Source organism: Malus domestica, chromosome 03, assembly GCF_042453785.1.
Source record: "Malus domestica chromosome 03, GDT2T_hap1".
Taxonomy (NCBI): domain Eukaryota; kingdom Viridiplantae; phylum Streptophyta; class Magnoliopsida; order Rosales; family Rosaceae; genus Malus; species Malus domestica.
In genome coordinates, this window is record NC_091663.1 from 35,053,831 (window position 1) to 35,075,894 (window position 22,064).

A 22,064-nucleotide genomic window follows, 5' to 3' on the forward strand; every position below is an offset into this window, starting at 1 on the left:
TAAAAGAGATCATGCATGTATAAATTATTGAATGCCTCGTGTCAAATAGGCTTAGTTTATTATGTACTTTGGCTTACTTATAGGGGTGTGCTATTCACACATTCCTTTTTACTTCTCACACACCTCTTGTTAATTTTTGTCCTTTGATCTTCTTCAATTCATCAGATCCGACGACTGAAAATTCAAAAAGTGTGTGAAGAATAAAAAAAAATGTGTGAATATCACACCCTTACTTGTAATATCCTGATGACCACCATACCTCATAAGGGACCTGGATTGTCTGCCCTCCCCCATCCCATCCCCTCCTATTTGAATGGTCATGGTTAAGACACGTCAATAACACCCCTACTTGTAATATCCTGATGACCACCACACCTCATAAGGGACCTGGATTGTCTGCCCTCCCCCATCCCATCCCCTCCTATTTGAATGGTCATGGTTAAGACACGTCAATATTTTATATTAATTTTTTTATAAAAATAATAAGACAAAAAGTATTGGGAATATAAAATGTTGACGTGGCTTAATCGTGACCGTTCAAATAGGAATGGATGGGAAGGGGATGGGATGGGGAGGGTAGACAATCCAAGTCCGCTCATAAGGTCAGAATGCAGAAAGGAAAAGGAAAGGGAGGCAGATTGTCTGCCCTCCTGTTTGGGTGCCCTTCTCATCCCCTCCTATTTGTGCGGTCACGGTTAAGCCACGTCAACATTTTATATTCTTATTGCTTTTTGTCTTATTATCTCTATAAAAAAATTAATATAAAATGTTGACGTGGCTTAACCGTGACTGCACAAAACAGGAGGGGATGGGAATGGCACCCAAACAGGATGGCAGACAATCTGCCTCCAAAGGAAAGAGGGGTCCATATCAATTATATTGACTCGACAGGAAATAAATTATATTTAGTGATACTTTGGATGCGGTCCCTAATCCTTAACATTCTTTGACTAAAACCTTAATGGGGCGTTTGTTTTCCCTCACTAAAGAGTACTGGACTGGATTGGACTAAGGGTTAGTCCAATCCCATGTTTGTTCTCGACAAAGACTAGGTTTAATGAGACTAAGTCTCACTCGCTCCGACAAAAACGCTCGCTAGGGGGTCTTAGCAAGACCCCCCGAAAAGAAGCAGACTACTAGTCCCTGCTTCGCCCCATCTCTGCTTCGTTTCACCCCTCCCCACTTCGCCCAATCTGTGTTTCGCTTCACCCTTCCCTGCTTCGCCGTCCTTCCCTTCCCAGAAATCGGGTACGAGATTTCGGTTCCGTCTCTGTCCCACGAATCCAACCCCAATTAAAGGATGTTCTTATCTAGAAATTTGTGGCAAAAACGAAATCAAAATCTGCGATAAACCCAGAAAATATCAAAATCTGTGATAAACCCAGAAATCTGTGATATGCGATTTCGAATTACAGAAAATATCAAAATCCCAATTACAGAAAATATCAAAATCTATGATAAACCCAGAAATATATTACCTTGGGTTGCAGTGCTCTTCTCCAGAAATTTGTAGGAAAAAACGAAATCAAATTTGGAGTTGTAAAACATAAATTATAGTAGATATTTGATATGTGATTTTGAATTTGCAGTGCTCTCTCTGCTTTGAGGAACAAGAAGAAATACATGCAGGTCTTTCGATCCAAATTAGGAGCAAAATGCACAGATCCTCCTTTGAGGAAGAAAACTGGGAGAAATGGGGGAGAAAAAGAGAAAGAGGAGAGAGATGGTCGGCCGGAGAAAAAAAGGAAGAAAATGAAGGAGAGGGGAATGAGAGAGTGGGAAGAAAGAAGAAAACGATGGGGCGGAGAAAAAAAAGGGAAGAAAATGAGGGAGAGTGGAGTGAGAGAGTGGGAAGGAAGAAGAAAAAAATGGTAGAAGTTTCGAGATAGGAAGAGATTTCCAAAAAGAAAAAGATAAATTAATAATATAATATAATTTTTATGAATTAAACAAATATAATATTAAAATTTATTAATTATTTTGCTTCTTAATCCGACACTGCACCAAACGGTTCACTAAATCAGTCCAGCTTAGTCTAGTCTAAGCCAGTCCAGCTTAGTCCCTGAAGCTAATCCAGTCCGAGATAGTCCGGTGCAACAAACGCACCCTAATGGTATTCAAAGTTTGATCAAAGTCCATTGACTTTGTACACCTCATTATATTACAATTAATATTTATATTTTTATAGTTTTGACATTAATTGTTTGATATTTTATGAGATTTATAATCCTATAAATTTAAAATTCCTCATTATAATACTATTAGAAACGGTTACAATAAAAAAAATTCAAACAATTTGATTGAATAAATGGATAAAAACTATGTAAAAATAAGAAATAATAAATGGCAAAAGAATGTATCCATAGTTTTTAAAAAATTGGTACATTTCACATATAACAAAGTGGTACATTAATAAAGAAGAATGGGTACATTATAAATAAATTAGGGTACAGATAAAAGATTAAAAAATTATGAGTAAAAATGAATTTTAAAAAAATATAGGCGCTAACAGAAATTAATACATGGGTACAAAATAAAACTAAAAAGAAAATACTACAAATTTAAAAAAAAATGTTGCAAATTAAAAGTGGGTACAAACTAAAAATATAAATATATGATACAAAGTTTAGGCATAAAACATAAATATACCATATGTAATTTTTCAATCATTGATTAAATATACAATGTCATGTGACGGTATACACATGAGTATAACACCTGGGTACAAACACAAATAAAACTTTAAAAGATATGGGTACAAAAAGAAACTAATATATGGGTACAAATTAAAAATGAAAAAAAAAATTGGTACAAATTAAAAATAGGTACAAACTAAAAATAAAAATATATGATAAAAATTTAGCCATAAATATAAATATACTAATTGTAACATTTTTAACACTAAAAGAATATATTTAAAAATAAAAATATTTTATTATTCAAAGAATTAATGATGTTATTAATATCAAGGACCTTGATCAAAAATTGAAAATGAATAGGATTTTAATCAATGGAGTAGCAAAAAGAATGATGTGAAACTAATTTCTCCTTATATTTAACCCAATTAACTGACAGAAGTATGACCATGTGTTGACGGAAAAGAACAATACTTTCTTACTCAAACAAAGAATAGGAGTTCCTACTTAAAATTATTCGTTGTCGATTTATAGAGCTCCATTTTTATAATCAGAATCGTTCATATTATAAATCACTCTATAAAGATCTCATATGTAAAAAATCAATTAAAACTAAGGTCTTTTAGTCATCAAACTGTATAAAAATAAATTAACAGAATTGGTAAAACCATTATGAACCGTCTATGTATTTGCTAAAATAGATTAACAAAACCACCTTAGTTTTAATTCATTTTTTACAGAGATGATCTTTACAGTATGTTTTGTAATATGAACGGTTCTGATCATAAGCACAAAGATATGTATTCGAATATGAAGAGTTTTGAGTATGAGTTCATACTCATCTTTGAGTAGCCAAACATTATTAGATGGAAAATGAATATATATATAAGAAAAGTAACTGCAATTAAATCTAATAAATATTAGGTAACATGCAATAAATTCCGAATTTGATCGTCATTAACTTAATTTTATCCATATTATGAATAATAAACCCTAGTAGGGTCTATATGGCATTCCTCGCGGAACTCTGAATTTAAAGACATGAGATTTGGAGAAATTTAAGCAAGTGGTCAGTTATCCTAATTGTGGAAGAGAAGCCATTTATGGTTATTAAACAAACAGAATGCCAAATATTTACATTTCGGGTAAAATAATAACATAAACATGTAATATTAGGGAAATAAAAAATTTAAACATAATTCTGTAAAACACATGACATGGTTGTAAATAATTAAATTATTATTTGAGTGTTAACAAATGTACTTATTATTTATTGGTCACACATTATATAATTTATAAATTCAATTTAAAAAATCGATCTACTTAGCATTACTTTTAAGTTTTAACTAAATTAAAAAAAAAAAAGTGAACACTGACTGGCCAACTAATTAATGTAACACTAATAGTTAAGTTTTTACTAGTGATCGTGTACAAACCTCAGGTGATGTTGATCATTCATACACGGCTAGTTTTGTTTTCTGGCAGTGCAATGTCCTTCTCTCCCGTTGATAGTGTAAGTATTTCATTTTTAGACAACTTTTGTAGAGAAGTCAACATATCATTCCTGATATCTTGGCTTAGTTTAGGAAACAAATTTGTAATTGATTTGTGTAAGTTTATTTTCCTGTTGTATACCTAGAAAGTAAGATAGTTTACTTCTTTGTCAAGTATTTTTCTTTGTATAAATCTCTTTGTATCAATAGACAAGCCCTTGTGAATCTAATTAAGTGTCGTGCCCTTCCCATTTATCACCATATCTACCCTGATTTGAAGTTAGTGGCCTTTTCGACCAAGAGTTTTGGAAAAGTCCGGTGATTTTATTACCCCCAACTACCCACAATGGGTGGGTCTGGGGGATTTTATTACCTACAACTAGCTCTTGCAATTAATGAAGAAGATGGAGCTCCAACTACTCCTAGATCTGGAATTTATAGCAGAAATAATCCACACCATGAAGAAATCAGGTACTCAACCAAAAATTTCTTTGTCTTTGTATTCCTTGCTCACCAGCTAGAATCTATGACTTCGTTTGGCAGCTCAGACTGTACTGATTGTTTTTGTCGGATAGGATAACTAGCTACCGAATAGTACTGACTAAATTAGTCGGGTGTTTGGTGCAGTATCGGACTAACGATCGTTTTATTTATACTGTGTTTGGTACTGAAACAGATAAGAAAAAAAAGAAAAAAAATATGAGAAATCTTTGTTTGTTTGTAGGGGTCGGAGGTGCAGCGGCGGAGAAGAGGGAGGGAGCTCCGGTAGGCAGAAGAAGATGCAGGTGGAGGAATTTTTTTTTTCTTTCAAATTGCTAACTTTCTGAATCATTGCAAGAATTCACGTTTCAAATTGCTAATTTTCCAATCGAGCAGATGGTGATATTGAACCCGTCAAACAGTAGCTGCGGAAAGAAGAAGAATCAGAGTAGGAGGACTGGGTTCGCTGGAAGAATTGAGGAGGAAGAAGAAGAAGAATACGATGGAAGGGAACCTGCGTTTCTGCTTTGCAGGTTTGCCCGTGGAGGAATTTGGTTTTGGGATTTGTGGGAAGGAGGGGGAAGAACAGAGGGAGGGAACACGAAGAAGAAGAAGTTCATCTTTGTTGACTGCGTAGTGGTGGGTGGTGGAATCAATGGGCTCTGCATCGCTCAGGTGCTGGCTACCAAGCACGGCGACGTCGTCCCAAATGTCATAGTCACGGAAGCTAGGGATCGGGTGGGAGGCAACATCATCATCGTCGAGAAAACGACTATCCTAGAGCAGAGACAGCGGCTGCGTCTGGAGAGGAAGAACACTAAATTGTACCGTGGTTTTGGAGAGGATAAACAAGTGGGTGTTTACCGTATAAAGTAGGTGGGACCAGATTGTTTAATCCGGTGACTATTTAATACCAACGGACACCAAACACCGTACTCCGTATTATTAGTACTATCCGGTGTTTTATACAGTGTGCCAAAAGGGGCCTATATGTATAAAAAGTAAGAAGTCCAAATAGGTGAAGCATTTTAAAATGTCAAAAATGTCCTCACTTCATACACTATACCAATGTTGAACTGTCCAATAAAATTAGGGTTAAAATTGTAATATCGTACAATTTAGAAGTTATTATAAAATGTGAAACTAGTCTCTCGCACCCGCTCACGCGCATGCAAGAGGCATTTTTCATCACGGGCCCCTCTAAATGTGTTGCTTTATTTATTTCCTTATTTCTTAAGTGTTTTTTTTATTTATAAATATTCGGCTTATTTACCGTAGTGTGACATGATTGTAAATATTTTTTTTTTCTGGTTTCCGCACTTTTGCATGTACTTGGGCTTGACATGAGGGGATGGCATGTGACATTTTTGAGTCTCAACACTTGGATTTGTAACGAAAAACACTCCTCAAAATCCATCTCGGGAGATATGTTCGTATAAAAATATTTGTTTTGATCATTTGTCAAAGGTAAACAGTGGTGCAGCAAGATCATGGTGTTCCACCATCCATGACTAACAAAGATCATCCTAAATGGTTGAAATCCGCCCTTTTCCAAATGGGATAAAACTAAATTAGTCTTTATGCACCCCACTCATTGTACAAAAAAAAAAAAAAGGGTTCTTTAGAGAAAGGCCCTTGAAATTCCTATTTTTCAAACAAAAAACCCAATTAATATTAAACATTCAAATAAAACCCAAATTTCAAATAGACTACCATGTAGATAAATATATAACCAATTATTACAACATATTTACAACTTATGCCACAAAACCCTAATTATGATTAGCAATTAACCCCATCTGGAAATTTTACCTTTTTTGTTTCATATATATATATATATATATATATATTAATTTACCCATATTCATAAACAATTATAGGCAAATTTTTCGTATAAAAAAAGGATCCCTTGTATAATCAGTTATTTTATATTAACTAATATTGTTTGATAAAAAAAAACAAGAATCAATTAATATCCTTTTATTTTATAGGTAAATTATTTTACACAGATTATTACATACATTAGCCATTTTGATTTGTTATTATATATGCGTGTCAAAAATAATTTATCTATATTTATATGTAAAGTATAAGTAAATTAGTTTTTTATAAGAATTAAATAGTAGGTAAATTATATTGTAGGTACATTATGTTTTGTTATATAAAAAAAGAAAAATTGAAATTTATAAACAAAAAGTAGTAGATATATTATCTTATCAATCAAATTACTTTCCTTTATTTTGTAGATAATTTTTTTTAAAGCATTATTACATATACTGGGCACATTTTACTACTAATATATATATATGTGCAAATATATATTAGTTTTAGTAGGAATTATATATTGTAGGTACATTACGTTTGTGCAGAAGATAGTCTCTCCACCAAAGCGGTCGTAAGCAATAATATCAAAGTCAATGCAAGAAGCTTAAATTGGCTAGGATTAGATCCTAAAAAATGTTAGGCGCCAGTCAAACAGCAAACTGTGATCTAGCAGCTAGGTGCCTAAGCAAAATCTAGGCAGGAGCCTAGATGAATTTAAATTATCGTAAAATAAGCATTAAACAATATTTACATTGTTTTTAAAAAGTAATACAATATTTATAAATAATGTGAAAGTTTAAGATAAATACGGTGGGAGTCTTAAAAGAGAAAATAATAATACATTCAAGAATAAAAAATTAAAAAAAGGAACGAGATCCTCTTTGAATCAACTCTATCTGGATCCGGGGATCAACAAATCCTAACCGTTCGAAATACATCTTACACCCAGGAATTTTCTCTACTTTTCACGCAAAACAAAGACCCGTTCTTTAACTCTTTTACATCTTGGGAATAAAAAAACACTCGTTTACATCCTCGAATTCTCTCGCCTTCTCGCCTGCTCGCCTGCAGTGGTTTCCTGAACAGGGTTGCCACCACCGACCAAGAACGCAGCGACAAGGATTTCGACGGCCGAGCTGGGCTCTTTCTCACCAAAAAACTCTATGATGTAGCATACTTACTCCTTCAATTTCACATCTTCACCACTCACCACTCACCACTCACCCACCGCCATGACTGCCATCATCCCACCCACATCCCTTCATCCTTCCTCTCCCATCGCCTGCACCACCGTTTCCCCAATCCTTGCCAAGAAATTTTATTTTGATATTTTCTCATGAAAACATATAAAATTATGAAGTTAATGAAACTATTGGTTGGAGAGGATGAGGACTCAGACGAGACCAAGGTGGAGATGGGAGCAGATAGATGAACACCGGCTAGACCAGTGCTCCTAGGCGTGTTTTCCAGCGAGGAGAGGGGCGGCCGCCACTCCTCGCCCTCACGTAGCTTCGCCACTGCGCACACCCCTCCCACAGCCGATCGCCATGTCAGGAGGACCCATCACACAGGACTAAGAGCCCGTTGTCATCAGGAAGAAGGCACCCAACGCCGCCGCCAAGAAGGATGAGAAAGCCGTCAACGCCGCTCCCCGCTCCGGAGCTGAGATCGAAACCCTCAAGAAAGGTTTTGTGTGTTTCCCCCTTCCCCAATCCCTCGAACCTTCTCCCTCATTCCTCTCCTTGGCAGCTGCGACGACGGAGCCTCGGCTGCAGTTGCGACGACGGACGAAGTCTAGTCTCGGCTATATTATCGATAATATCGCGATATATTGACGATAATTAAATGGATACGTTTGAAAATATCACCCTCTAAAAAAATGATATTATCGGCGATATTTCGCCGATAATATCGATATTTTGGTCATTGCTTGTATGTATAATAATGCTTGATTGGTTGTAAGAGCAAGTACACAAGGGCTTTGACAAGGACTCGAAACATGGTCTTCAACTAAAAAAAGGATAAAAAAAAATAATAAAACCCACCAATGGGATAACTGGAAGAGGGCAAGTGGTGGGCCATGCAATGTTCGCCCAAAAGTATAAGAATGGTCTTGCGTCAGCGGGTAAGGTGGACGTCAGCCACGTTATTTAATTTGGTAATGTTGACAAACGCTTCAAGGGGGAGAGTGAGCGGACGTAGAGTGTAGTGGTAGGCCCCGTTGCGACATAAGAGCTCAATGGCTCTATGACGCTGCAATGTCACCAACATCGCAAAAAATAAATAAAATGTGTGAGAAGGCAATTTTGTCGATCTTTTGCTTGTAGGCTACTAAGGATAATATTGTTTAAGTATCGTAGTTGGTTATTGTAGTATGTAAATTAGTTGACACGCTATAGGGTAAGCATGGTTAATTCTCTGAGATAATAATAACTAAATATAAACATAAAATCATATTGCTAATTCATTTGATTGACGAAAAAAAAAAGGGAATTTTAACGAAAAACTCTCTGTACTGTTCACTTTAACGAAAAATCACATTTTTACACTAAAAAGTCAATCATGGTACCATTTAATTTACTTTTTATTTTATCCTTATCATTAAAACTCAAAGTTTTCAAGGCATTTTATTAGTTTTCCTACAAAAAAAAAAAAAAAAAGCTGAGCCCATTTGAGAGGAAAAAGGGAAAGAAGAAAGGGCCAAGCCCAATTTTATATTTATAAGGGAACCCGGAACCCCCACCTACCAGTCAAAATCTTTAAACCCTAAAAGTCCCGATCGAGTTCTGCATTCTCAGAGAAAGAGAGAGAGCAATGGCGTCAGGGTCAGGTTCAAGGCCAATTTCAGGCGGGGCACCTTTACCAGCGCCTCTGTCGGACGGTGATGGTAAGAGGGAAACGCTGCCGGAGACGCCTTGGTATGATCTCCCTATACAAAATGTAGCTTCTGGTGGATTTACGCCACCGTTTGTCCCTGAAGGTGATTAATTCGGCCCCAATCTCTCTCTCTATTTTTTTTTTCCTCTTTTTCTTATATATATGTGTGTAGTGCCACTACAAGTTTCTACATCTCCATCCATAGCATCAATAATAAAAAGTAGTATTTTGATTTTAAAAATATCAAGTTAACAGCGAAACTATCTGAAATTTAAACAATACTATTTTCCTTTTTCATGCTAGCTTAATTGTTCATAATTTAGATGCTAATTTTACCAAAGATATACCTTTTTATTCATCACTAGCAGTAAATTTGATGCCAATTTTGCAGTTGAATATGTTATGGTATTGTTCTTTTAAGTCAATTTTCTACTGTGAATCCTTGGTCACACTAGTGACCTAAGACAAAGACAACGAGACTCGTATTTTAAAACTTGTAGTAGTCAGTAACACATAAGAAGCTGAAAATAGCAAGGGAGTACTAGAGCTTTTGATTTGGTATCTCAAAGTTAATGTGCAACTTTTATCTCAGTTTTGAATCCTTCTTAATAGAAAATCATTGTGTAATAAAGAAAGAAAAAAAAAACATCAAGATTCGAAGAATTTTGGCTAATACTAGGTTCTGAAACTGTCACAATAGATGAAGCCTCCGAACGGACTACTGTACGGGAGGTCATTTTGGACGCTTTGTCCAAGGATAATATTATTTAAGTATCATAGTTGGTTATTGTATATGTAAATTAGTTGACACGTTATGGGGTAAGCATTGTTAATTCTCTGAGATAATAATAACTAAATATAAACATAAAATCATATTGCTAATTCATCATGGATAATCAAACCAAAAGATTGTAACTAAGTAAATTATTGCGTTGAAAATTGAAATGATTGTAACTATAACTAATCTTTACCAGGCTAAGTTATCCAACTGTTAAACGTTTTTCTGAAGCTGCTTTTTATTTTCCTTTCTTACCAAGTGTTAGAACCCTACTCTACATCTTCCACAATTGCATAGAGAGATAGTAACAGAACATGAGAACAACAATACAATTTTATTAACTGTCTTTCTTCTCTTACAATGTACTATTTATGCTAATACTCAACTCTAGCTGTCACCACAAGATGATGCCATTTGGCATCCTAACACCAAGTCTTTGGGGCATTGGTAAAATGGATGCTAGACCACACTACCATATCCTCCACGATTCTCCCTCTTTGGGACCCACGTGATCACATTTCGATGATGCACACTCCAGTTAGAACAAATTGAAGGTTTTCTGTTTACATATCCTCTTTACATTGATGGCTGTTCTATTCATTTTTTCTTTCATAGGAAATACTTTAGTTTTCAAGGGATTATGCATTTTATCCCATATATGTGGCTGTCCTATGCTTTTCTGAATTATTTGGGTTTCAGTCCTTATATTTCCTCTAGTATCCTTAGTGTAGGATTAAGAAAATATGCGCTATGAATTTTCGAGAGCATGCTCCATGAGTTTTTGGGAGTTAATTACATAAACCCCATTTGATTTTCAGTTTCAGATGGAAAAATATTTAAACGGAGCTAGTAAATGATTTCATATTTGGGAGATTGTTCTTGCAGACGTTTCACTTTACCTTGTAATTTAACTATTAAAAAATTGTTCTAATTTGTAATTCTTTTATAGGGGATTGTCACGGCACTGTAAACCTGGCAAAAATTTGGGGAAATAGCATTTGTGTAGGTGTGGATTCACAAGCTACAAATCTTCGAACCAAAGAAGTAGTTAATTATGATAGTCTAAAATTTTATAGGGTGACAGATAATATCTATATGACTGCAGCAAGCTCCGCCGCTACTTTTCATACAATTTTGGAAACATTAAGCACTATGGTAAGTATTTTGTGGGATTGTATCAATAAATTGTTAAAATAGTTTATTCTTGTGCTAATTAACTTTTTAATCATGTTGTCAGGTTAAAACATTCCCACATTCTGATCGTACAGTATATGAAATTGCTTATCATTTTTCGAAATATTTGGTTCCTCCTGGTCATTTACCGGCTCAGTCCCTGGTGATGGGCTGGGACAATACGAGCGTACTTCCGCATATGTATTGTGCTACCACATCGGATGATAGAATTATTGACGACCATACATTTGCCATAGGATCAGGGGCAAATGAGTAAGTGAATTATTTTAAAAATAACTTAACTAATTGTTTATATATATATATATATATATATATATATATATATATAAGAGTCTAAATACTTTTTTAATAATTTTCAGCATTCCAATCGACCATCTAAACCATCTGAGAGACCATCCGTATGAACAATTAGGGCACGTCGTTCACGACACCATGTCACTCTTAACACATGCTGCAATGTTGGATCCCCATTGCGGTGGGGTTGTCTTAGGTATAATATTATTATAGTTAGACTTTTATAATTCAATTTATAACTGTCAATTACAACTGCAAAAAAATGTTGTTTTTGTATTTTATTTTGCAGGAAGGATCTTGAAGAAAGACACTCCCCCAAAAGTGTGCTATAAAAACTATTATGGACCTTGACCAGAATCAAAATCGCATTCCATGTCTACATATAGCATCAAATATTGAAACTAAGACCAATTTTATGTATTGATGCTAGGGTTTCTAGGGTTTTCATGAATATTATGTCTTCGTTGACTTAATTGGTTTCATATCTTGGTTGACTTAATTGATTTCATATCTTCGTTTATATCATGTCTTTCCGAGAAGGACTTCCATTACACAAAGCATGTCGCCATCTTAGTATTCTGTATTATTTAAGTTATCTCTCATTTTTAGGCAGACTTTAAGTATTTGTGTCTAATCAATTATTTTCACACCAAAAGAAAAATGAAGAAGAAAAGGACAATTGACGTTATGCATGGATTGCGATGCACACCCACTTAAAATAACTATGAAATTGACATTGGATTTAAAGCAATCAAAGTCGATAGAGTAGTCAAACTTACTTATAAGCTTATGCAAGGTCCATCCTCTCGTTAATGTGCGATTCATCTCACCACACCCTCTCACATATGACGAATTTTTAAGCCAAACAAGTGAACAACATAATTGGCGTGACGTGGAGGATGTATGACATTGAGTTTCACATATGGGACAAACTGCTGATTTGATATCATGAAAGAAGTTGAAATTCTACCATAAAACTAATTAGCAATATATGAAGTAGCCAAACTTACTTATAAGCTTATGTAAAGTTCCATTTTTTTTTATCAATGTAAGATTCATCTCAACATGCTAAAAATTTGTGAAATAATATGTACTTGTACAATTACATGTCTATCATTATCCAGTGACACCTGAAAATCTTTCGTTGCACTAGGCTAATTGCAACTTGCGGAAGGGGTTAGCATGGTGATGAAAGTACAAAATAAATTTGGTGAATTAATGTAATTTTCTGTGGTACGTTCTTATACTACCTAAAGAGAATAAAAAAAAGCATTGAGCCACGTAATTTGGATTCTTCAACTTGTTTGGTACACACGAAACAAAACATGAAACAAAATAAGGTTAAACAGTGAGTTAAAACAAAAGGGATTTTTAATTAATTGTGGTGGTCCAAATGGCCAGGGATCACCCTTAAATTAATTGTGGTAGCCAATTTCAACTCACTGAAACACAACTTATAAGTAAGGCAGCACGTCTGGGAGCCACCCACATTAGCCAATTTCAAGCCGCCGTGCAGCCAACCCTTTCCTCTCAATTTCTAACATCACACTTTAGAGCAACTGCACTCTTAAAAAATGAGATGGCTCAAAATCTACTTAATGCACCTAAATAAATAGTAATTAACTTCAATGAACAGTAATTGGCCAAATGCATCTCCACCCCTAAAACTAAATAGCCTAGTCAATTTTGGGCCCCAAGGCCAGAGTTGCGATTGTGGAATTGAAGGATGGTTTGTTTTCGTTTGGGTTTGATAATAAACGAGAAAGAGCGTTGGTGCAGAAGGGTGGTCCTTGGTTGTATGATGGCGCTTTGTTGGTGCTGGCGGAGGCTAATAATCTGGAGCACCCTGCCAATATTCCATTGTGTTCTCAGGAATTTTGGATTCAGGTTAAGGGCTTGCCTCTTTCATATATGACTCGCCATATGGGACAGTTCATCGGAAATCAGATAGGAGAACATGTGTTAATTGATTAGAGCAGGAAGGGTGATCTCCAAGGAAGCTTATTGCGTATTTGAGTTGCAATGGACATTACAAAACCTTTACGGCAAAGTTTATTGTTATTACTCGAGGGCACCGAGGTGGGGATTGATTTGCGTTATGAGAAACTTCCAGTATTCTGCTTCTTATGTAGGATCATTGGACATATGGAAGAACGATGTATGCAGTTTAAGGGTAAAAACGATGATGACCTATTGAAGCCGTACGGTTGTTGGTTTTAGAATGATGTTTTGGGTGATAATTATTGTAAGCCACAAGGTAAACGATTTGGGTTGAATCCATCGCAGGGGTGGTCCATGAAAACTCCAATGCATGTTGATGAGGTTGAGAGTACGAATAATCAAGAAATGGATCTGCAGGGCTCGGTGGAGGTAGCATAGGTGGTGGCTGTGGTAGGGTAGTCAAACAGCGACAAACAGGGGATGGTTAAGGTTATCTTGTACATCGTTTTACTGATATTGTTAACTTGTTAACTTGCTACTTTTCTATAGGACGTTCACACTGAACTGAACTCATACAATATCGAAGGAAACAAATTATTAAAGTTATCTTGTACACCGTTTTACTGATAGTGAAGGTTTTTATTCATAGAAAAAGTACATGAGGAATTTTATTGTAGAAAACAAATGACAAGTACACGAAACTGTTTGTTGCGATCTCTTGTTGAATGTTTTTTTTTATTTTATTCAAAAGGTAACTCCCAAAACTTAAATCGTACGATTTTCTGAAACCATGTGTTATGGCTCGAATCCATAGTCAATCCTATTTCCGATTCCGATAGGAACAATTGACAATTGAATCCAATTGAATTTATATCATATCTTGCAATTATTCACCCATTATCACCAAATATGGACGGCCACTCTCCACCTAAAGGGCCAATCACTCTTCTATAAATACCTCTCTTATCCCACTAAAATGCTAAGTCATTTGCTATCCACAAACTCCTAAAACACATTATTTTCAAAATTCTAATTTTGGCATCAAAGATTCTTCGGCCAAAGCCCTCCCCCCATTCATCATGGGCGCGTAAGGCTTTTAGCCTTAATCGAAGGTGTTATTATTTTGCAGGTGCATTTTCGTCAAAAGAAAAAATGGCGGAAATTTGCATCCACAAAAATAAGGATTCAAGAGGATTTTAAATCCAAATCAGAGGTAGCCAATTAAAATTAAAAAAAAGAGTCTATAAATGTCATAGCCCGTCCCGAAATAAATTATCGATGACGTGAGTTGACTATTTTACCCTTGGACGTGAGTGTTGTGGTGTGTATTATGCATGTTAGTGGTGGTCCAAACTTATATTTTTCCTTAATTTTTGGACCAAATTAGAACTTAGTTTTTGTGGTTTTGGTTGGTGACCCACGTGGACTACTCACATACACACACAAACTCTTCCTCTCTCTCTCTCTCCCGTGCATTCTCTCTCTCCTTCCTCTCGGATTTTTCAGAAAATCCGTACAAAACGTACGGACGAACTTCAAAACCAACCTTTCACGCGCAGATCGAGGGTTCAGAGGGCACCATTGTGTTCCTGAGGTTCATACGAGTTGAATGGTACCATTTTTAGGTAAGAACTTCTTCGAAAACTCGTGAAAACCCTAACCCGATTTATGTCACTATTCATGCAATCGTAAAATCGTGTGTTTTTGGGGATTTCAAGCTTATAGGTAGCTTAAGGAGGTCCTCACGAGGATCGGAGTGGTTCGTTGGAAGAATTTGGACGTCGAATTATCGAGAACGACGAGTTTTAAGAATTGCCTGAATATCGAGGCTTTTTTCCGGTGGTTTCAGGGCTCGACTCAGGTATGATTTTGTTCGTCTTGGTGAGATCTTCAAAATGGTTCAAGTTTCATGAAGTTTGGTGTTAAATTGAGAGAGATATAAGGTTTTGAAATAAAACCCAGAAATAGGCGAAGTCACCGGCGTCCGGCGACTCGTCGGAGAAGATGAAGGCATATTCAGTCAGTTTTGACGGAATATGCTAACGGCGTTAGATGATGCCGTTAATAATTAACGGTATATGCTTAATTTTGGACGAAATATTCCTGACGATGTTAACTGCCGCCGTCAATGTGCCTGGCACATGCCCGCGCATGGGCGGCGCGTCTAGCCGTGCCTTGGTCGGCACGTGGCGGCGCGTGGGACGTCGAAATGTTTTTCTAAAAATATGGGGATGTTCGTGAGGTTGTGTAGATCACGTTGGTATATTCAAACATCCCATTTGAGCAATGTATGAGAAGTTATTAGCTTGTATTGGTTATGTGCTTTAAATTAACGTTTTTATAGTTGTTTCGTATATAGGGGAGACTTATCTCGAGGACGAGCGCAGTCAAGGGCGACTCGGGGCTACGACCTTTCTACATACCAGTGAGTGGGCTTTTGATTGTTAGTATATACTTATATACTTGATATTTTTTTCCAGAAAATGCATTTAAATGAAAGTATGCCTTGAAATGCCATGCATATAAATTTATATTCTGTATATGAATTGGTATATGATGTATAATATATAATTGTGGTGCTGTGGATGCTCAGGTAAGCTCAGGTGAGTTATGAATTATGAATGTGATTAAAGTTGTGATTGAGAAACATTGAGCTCATAAACCTGCACCTAGGGTGATTGTGATTTAGCCAAATATATGACACAGGCCTGTTATTATAATGTCACCTCCCGCACCATATGCTCACATTGGATCCAATTTAGGTGCACAGTCTTGTCGTACAGACCATCATAGGTGGTTCCGACTTGTAGGGGACTAGCGATTTATCGCCCAACTATCATGAGAGCGTGGTATTGAGCATAATTATATTACACCCAGTCTTGTAGTACAGACTCCTTTTAGTGGTTCCGACTTATGTGCAGTGTAGTGCCGCATAGGTCATTGTAGTGACTCCGGCTAGATTGAATAATGAGCTATGAATTCAGCCGTACAAACTTATGCAGGGGTTCCGACTAATATGTTATTTTCCATGAATTTATTCTCACCTGAGTTACTTATTCTATTTCTATGTTTTGGCATGACATACTTAAATATGATTATGTGAAGCAAGATTTGAATTGAGATATTTACATATATATTTATGCATATGTTTATATTCTATTTCTGGGAAAATTATATGTTTGTACCATACTTGATCAATCCCGAAACTACCAAACACCGGTCAACGTTATACCGTCAAGGACCCAGAAGAGTTTCCCTCCAACCAAGAGGCCAATCACAGCGCAACACGTGTTAACACCAAGAGGCCAATCACAGGGCGACACATGTTAACATCAAAGGCCAATCCCAGCATGACACGTGTCAAGGCCAGAACAAAGCTAGAAACTCTCTTCTATAAAAGGAGATCATTCTCCCACAATAATCCCTAATGTTATTTGTACTAAATCATTCACTAGTACTCACTAAAGGAGAGCTTGAACCTATGTACTTGTGTAAACCCTTCACAATTAATGAGAACTCATCTACTCAGTGGACATAGCCAATCTGGGTGAACCACGTACATCTTGTGTTTGTTTCCCTGTCTCTATCAATTTGCATACTTATCCACACTAGTGACCTGAGCAATCTAGCGAAGGTCACAAACTTAACACTTTCTGTTGTACCAAAGTCCCCACTGATTTTGTGCATCAACATTTGGCGTCGTCTGTGGGAACGACACTTATTCCCACTTTCTTCAGCTTTGTCAAGCTGGTTTCCACCATTCGTACACTCTCTTTTGACCAGGCATCCTTCTCCAACATGGGGAGCGGAGGAAGCCATGGCACACAGAATGACACCCCTTTTGCACCTAGTGCGAAGCAATGAAAGAAGGAAGGAAAGAAGCATACTCTTCAAGTTAAAGTCGATGAGCTGGAGGCTCAGAACAACAAGATAGCAATAAAGAATGAGATCCTCCAAGAACAATTATGAAAAGCTCTTCGAGACGTTCCATGAAACTAGGCGTACTCAAACATGCGAGCTTGTTGCCCCTGCGAACATCAACCATCATCTGGGTGCCCCCCCAACACGGAGGGTCACATTCCTTCGACATGGGTATCCCTGATGAGGAGCGAGCTAATCATCAAAACATTGATCAACATGAGACTTCTCTCAACCCAGCTGCTTCAACCCGAAGCAGAAGAAGTGGAGGAAAACAGCTCATTGCAGAAGGGTTGGAATGATCGAAAGTCGTTTATCGTGACTGCCGAGACTTCCTTAAGCAACGTCGAGAGAATCTTTTCCACATAAGCTCGAAGATCAATGACCCAAGGGTTTCTGAAAGACTCGGTTCCCTCCCACGAGCCAAGCCAGCTGCCCATCTAAGGAAGGAACGATAGGTCCCAGAGGAACATGAATGTACAGGGGACTCAGAGGTATTCTGACAGACTCGCCCTAGAAGTCAGTACGGCGAGTCCAAGGAAAAATCACACGCTCTTGCTCAAACTTTCCTACTTCCGAGAGATGATGAAGACTTACGGAAGAAAATTCCAGTGGTACATGACTCCACTTAAGACCCCCTTGTCCTACAGCTCATTGAGGAAGTAAACAAGTTGAAGGCTAAACGTAAGGCCGAGATACCTGACTGGAACCAACCCACGCTTGGCCCTCTCACAAGGAGGATCCTTGACACCCCCCTTCAAATGAAGATAAAACAAAAGCTTGGTTTACAACTCTACATTGGAAGGGAGGACCCGATTGAACACCTTAACCTCTTTGAGTCCACCATGGCATATCGGATGCACATCGATGAAGAGCGATGTCTTCTCTTCCTTTCCACCCTCTCTGGCGGAGCTCTAAATTGGTATTGTTGTCTTCCACCCAAGACAGTAGACTCATTTAAGGAACAAAGGAAACTGTTTGTCTCTCAACACATCTTCCAGACCGATCACTTACATTCTGCATATGACTTGTACACTATTCGCCATAAGCCGGACGAGTCACTACGAGAGTATGCCGGTCGCTTCAGCCATGAGTATCTTCGCTGCGCTGAGGCAGATGACAAGACCGCCCTCAAAGCCTACACGGCAGGCCTACGTGATTGTTTCTTCAAGTACATGATCAATGCCAACACTTGGAAGACTTACTCTGAGGTGATGGCACATGCTTACAACCACACATTCGCCGAAGCAAGGACATACCAAGGGAACCCCCATATGGTTAACCCCTATCAACAAGTGGGAAGTGGAAGTCAAGTTTTACCAAGTGAGGAGATCTTGGCCATTCAGACACCCATTGCATCATCTCTTGCCTCATTTAGCTACTCGCTAAGTCACCAAACGTATTTGTCTATTGGTAAGAGGAATGATTTTTACTCTCAGCAAGCCCATTACAACAAGAGGGATAAAAATTCGTATCAAGACAACCAGGGGTGAACGTACCGTCGACTATTATGACTATGGGGCCAAGCCTCACTCTTTCAAAGTGGAGGAATAGGTATTGAAGGAAATGCTATTATAAGAAGGCATACACATTACAAATGATTGAGATCTCTTGTCACAAAAGCCATTCGGCAAATATTTAAAGAAGAGGGAATTCAGACAACTTCTTCTGAGTCTTTTGCATTCTTAGCACTAGAGCACTTGGTCTATGCTGACCTACCCCTATACTCCAACTCAGAGCTTCAACATGCGTACTTTGACACAAAGTATGTGATACTAAGTGTTACAACCAACATGGTTCACATATCGAAAGAATAGCAAAACATTCATAAGCATCACTCATGTCAATCAACATAAACATCATACATTCCAACACATTCATACATAAACATCATACATTCCAACACATCCATACATAAGCCAACTGTGCTTCGAAAGGGTTCAACATACTTTGTGTCATTGGACACTTACTACAATGTGCCTCGACACCTTGCCCTTATTCTCACCAACTAGATGATGAAATGTGAAGAACGAACTCATCTTCATACCACCAATCAGGTGATGAAATGTACAACCCGTACTCTCCTTCATGCCACCAACCAGGTGATGAAATGTATAACTCATACTCTAATATCATTTGACAACTTGCCACTCATGCCACCAACCAGGTGAAGAAGGAACTCATCTTCATCCCACCAACCAGGTGATGAAATTTACAACCTGTACTCTCCTTTATGCCACCAACCAGGTGATGAAATGTAAACCCGTACTCTAATATCATTTGGCAACTTGCCACTCATGCCACCAACCAGGTGAAGAAGGAACTCATCTTCGTGCCACTAACCAGGTGATGAAATGTGATGAAAGGTGATGAAGGAACTCACCTTGTACCACCAACCAAGTGATGAAAGCAACTCACCATTCATTCCACCAACCAGAAGACGAGTGGTACAACTTGTACATGTAACTCCTAGCATTCACAAATAATCAAAAACCCTCAAGCTTTACAAGTCAACTAGGGGAGCACTTATGCCTAACAAGAGTTATAGTCACCAACAAAGTCTTATTGCAAGCCAACAATGGATTCAGTGCATGGTATACGAAGATCAAACTCTTCAGCCCTTTTGCATCTGCTTCAGACATTTCTCCTTTGTAACAATGCAAACACTACAACTCGTAGAAAGCTTCACACACTCTTGATCAAGACTGTTCAAAGCAAATTCAATTTATATGGTTCATCCAAACCTTCGACTACTACAAGGTGTGGCTTGCATCACAATCTCTTGCTCAACAATGTGGAAGAAAAATTTGTATATGTTGTCTCTCCCACATTTTAAAATTTCTAGTTTTCCCAAAAAAAAAAAAAAAAAAGAAAAAAAAAAGAGGAAATTGGGAAATTCAACAACTTCAACAAATGGAGGGCAACTACAATTCTCAAAAGCTTCACACACTCTTGATCAAGATAGTGTGAAGCAAAATCAATTCATGGTACCCTACAAAGCTTCAACACAAAAGCGTCACCACAAAAGCTTCAACAAATGGAGGGCAACTACAATTCTCAAAAGCTTCACACATTCTTGATCAAGATAGTGTGAAGCAAAATCAATTCATGGTACCCAACAAAGCTTCAACCTCAAAGCTTCACCTACAAAGCTTCAACACAAAAGCTTCACCACAAAAGCTTCAACAAATGGAGGGCAACTACAATTCTCAAAAGCTTCACACACTCTTGATCAAGATAGTGTGAAGCAAAATCAGTTCATGGTACCCAACAAAGCTTCAACCTCAAAGCTTCACCTACAAAAGCTTCAACAAATGGAGGGCAACTACAATTCTCAAAAGCTTCACACACTCTTGATCAAGCTAGTGTGAAGCAAAATCAATTCATGGTACCTAACAAAGCTTCAACCTCAAAGCTTCACCTACAAAGCTTCAACAAATAGAGGGCAACTGCAATTCTCAAAAGCTTCAAACACTCTTGATCAAGAAAGTGTGAAGCAAAATCAATTCATGGTACCTAACAAAAGCTTCAACTCCAAAGCTTCACCTACAAAGCTTCAATACAAAAACTTCAACACTAAAGCTTCACCTACAAAAACTTTCTTCCCTTTTCCTTTCCAGAATTTCTTTTGATTTGAGTTGTTCCCCTGAGCCTTGTAACTGCTATCTCCCTCAGCCACACTTAGGCTAGCAAAAGCCTTTTCAGCTAAGTTTTCAGAGTGCATGTTTAACCTCTGCTCATAGCCTTTCAATGTACCAATCACATCCTGAACCTCAATGGAGTCAAGGTCCTTAGTTTCTTCTATAATAGATGCGATGGAATCATAGGATTTAGGCAAGCTATAATAAGTATCTTCTGCACTAATCTTTGGTTTGACAGTTCTTCACCAAGAGTTTTCATTTGGTTCACAATGTCAGTCATTCTTGTTAAATAAACAGATAGAGCTTCACCATCATTCATCCTAGTGTACTCAAAATCTCTCCTTAAACATTGTAGTTTGACAGATCTAACCTTTTTATCACCACGAAATTCTTGTTGATGAACATCCCACGCAGCCTTTGAGGTTTCAAAGTTTGAGATTCGAGGAAAAATCTCATCAGACACTGCCCCTTGAATGACACTAAGAGCTTTTGCATCTCTGGTTTCATTAACCTTCATTGACATTTTCTTCACAGACTGTTGATCTTCATCGTTAGACTCATCTTCAGTTTCTGCGATTTCAAAACCCTTGTCCACCAAATTCCAGAGATCATGTGATTTGAATATGGTCTTCTTCTTGATGGACCAAAAATCATAGTTGGACCCATTAAAGATAGGAGCCCTCAGATCTCCTCCATTGCTCGAGGTAGCCATGTGAGACTTTGTAAGAACAGATGAGGTTTTTCAAAACCTGGGTTTGTTTTTCCCCTTTTCTTTTCAGAGATATGAAGCACACAAAACGCCCAGTCCTGAAATTGATCAGAACCTATACTCTGATACCATGATAAATTCTTGTGTGTTAATTTGTAGTTGGTATGATGTATTTCTGGAAATTGACAAGGAACAAGAATTAGGAATTTCAGAGGAATGTGCAGTGCTCTCTCTCTGGAGCAAGCACATATATTTTCATTTTATATCAACACATTGGAC

The 22,064-nt window shown here is 37.4% G+C and overlaps 3 protein-coding genes across 4 annotated transcripts; 2 read left to right on the plus strand and 1 right to left on the minus strand.

Moving 5' to 3' along the window:
• Positions 1-4,375: 4,375 nt before the first annotated feature.
• On the plus strand, positions 4,376-5,800 carry LOC139194293 (uncharacterized). Its single transcript, XM_070818610.1, has 3 exons — positions 4,376-4,600; positions 4,854-4,914; positions 5,006-5,800. The coding sequence occupies exons 1-3, from the start codon at positions 4,476-4,478 to the stop codon at positions 5,483-5,485; spliced, it is 666 nt and encodes a 221-aa protein (XP_070674711.1). The 5' UTR covers positions 4,376-4,475; the 3' UTR covers positions 5,486-5,800.
• Positions 5,801-9,197: 3,397 nt separating this feature from the next.
• Positions 9,198-12,096, plus strand: LOC139194572 (uncharacterized). 2 transcript variants are annotated; one of them, XM_070819412.1, is made up of 6 exons: positions 9,198-9,413; positions 11,038-11,094; positions 11,194-11,243; positions 11,326-11,534; positions 11,642-11,772; positions 11,866-12,096. In XM_070819412.1, exons 1-6 carry the CDS (start codon positions 9,248-9,250, stop codon positions 11,925-11,927), a joined length of 675 nt encoding a protein of 224 aa, XP_070675513.1. In that variant the 5' UTR covers positions 9,198-9,247; the 3' UTR covers positions 11,928-12,096. The 2 variants fall into 2 exon arrangements, with proteins under 2 accessions (XP_070675513.1, XP_070675512.1); XM_070819411.1 differs by having other exon boundaries at positions 11,038-11,243.
• A 9,140-nt stretch (positions 12,097-21,236) lies between these two features.
• On the minus strand, positions 21,237-21,788 carry LOC139194853 (uncharacterized). The gene has a single exon (XM_070819781.1). The coding sequence runs from the start codon at positions 21,786-21,788 to the stop codon at positions 21,237-21,239; it is 552 nt and encodes a 183-aa protein (XP_070675882.1).
• Positions 21,789-22,064: the final 276 nt, after the last annotated feature.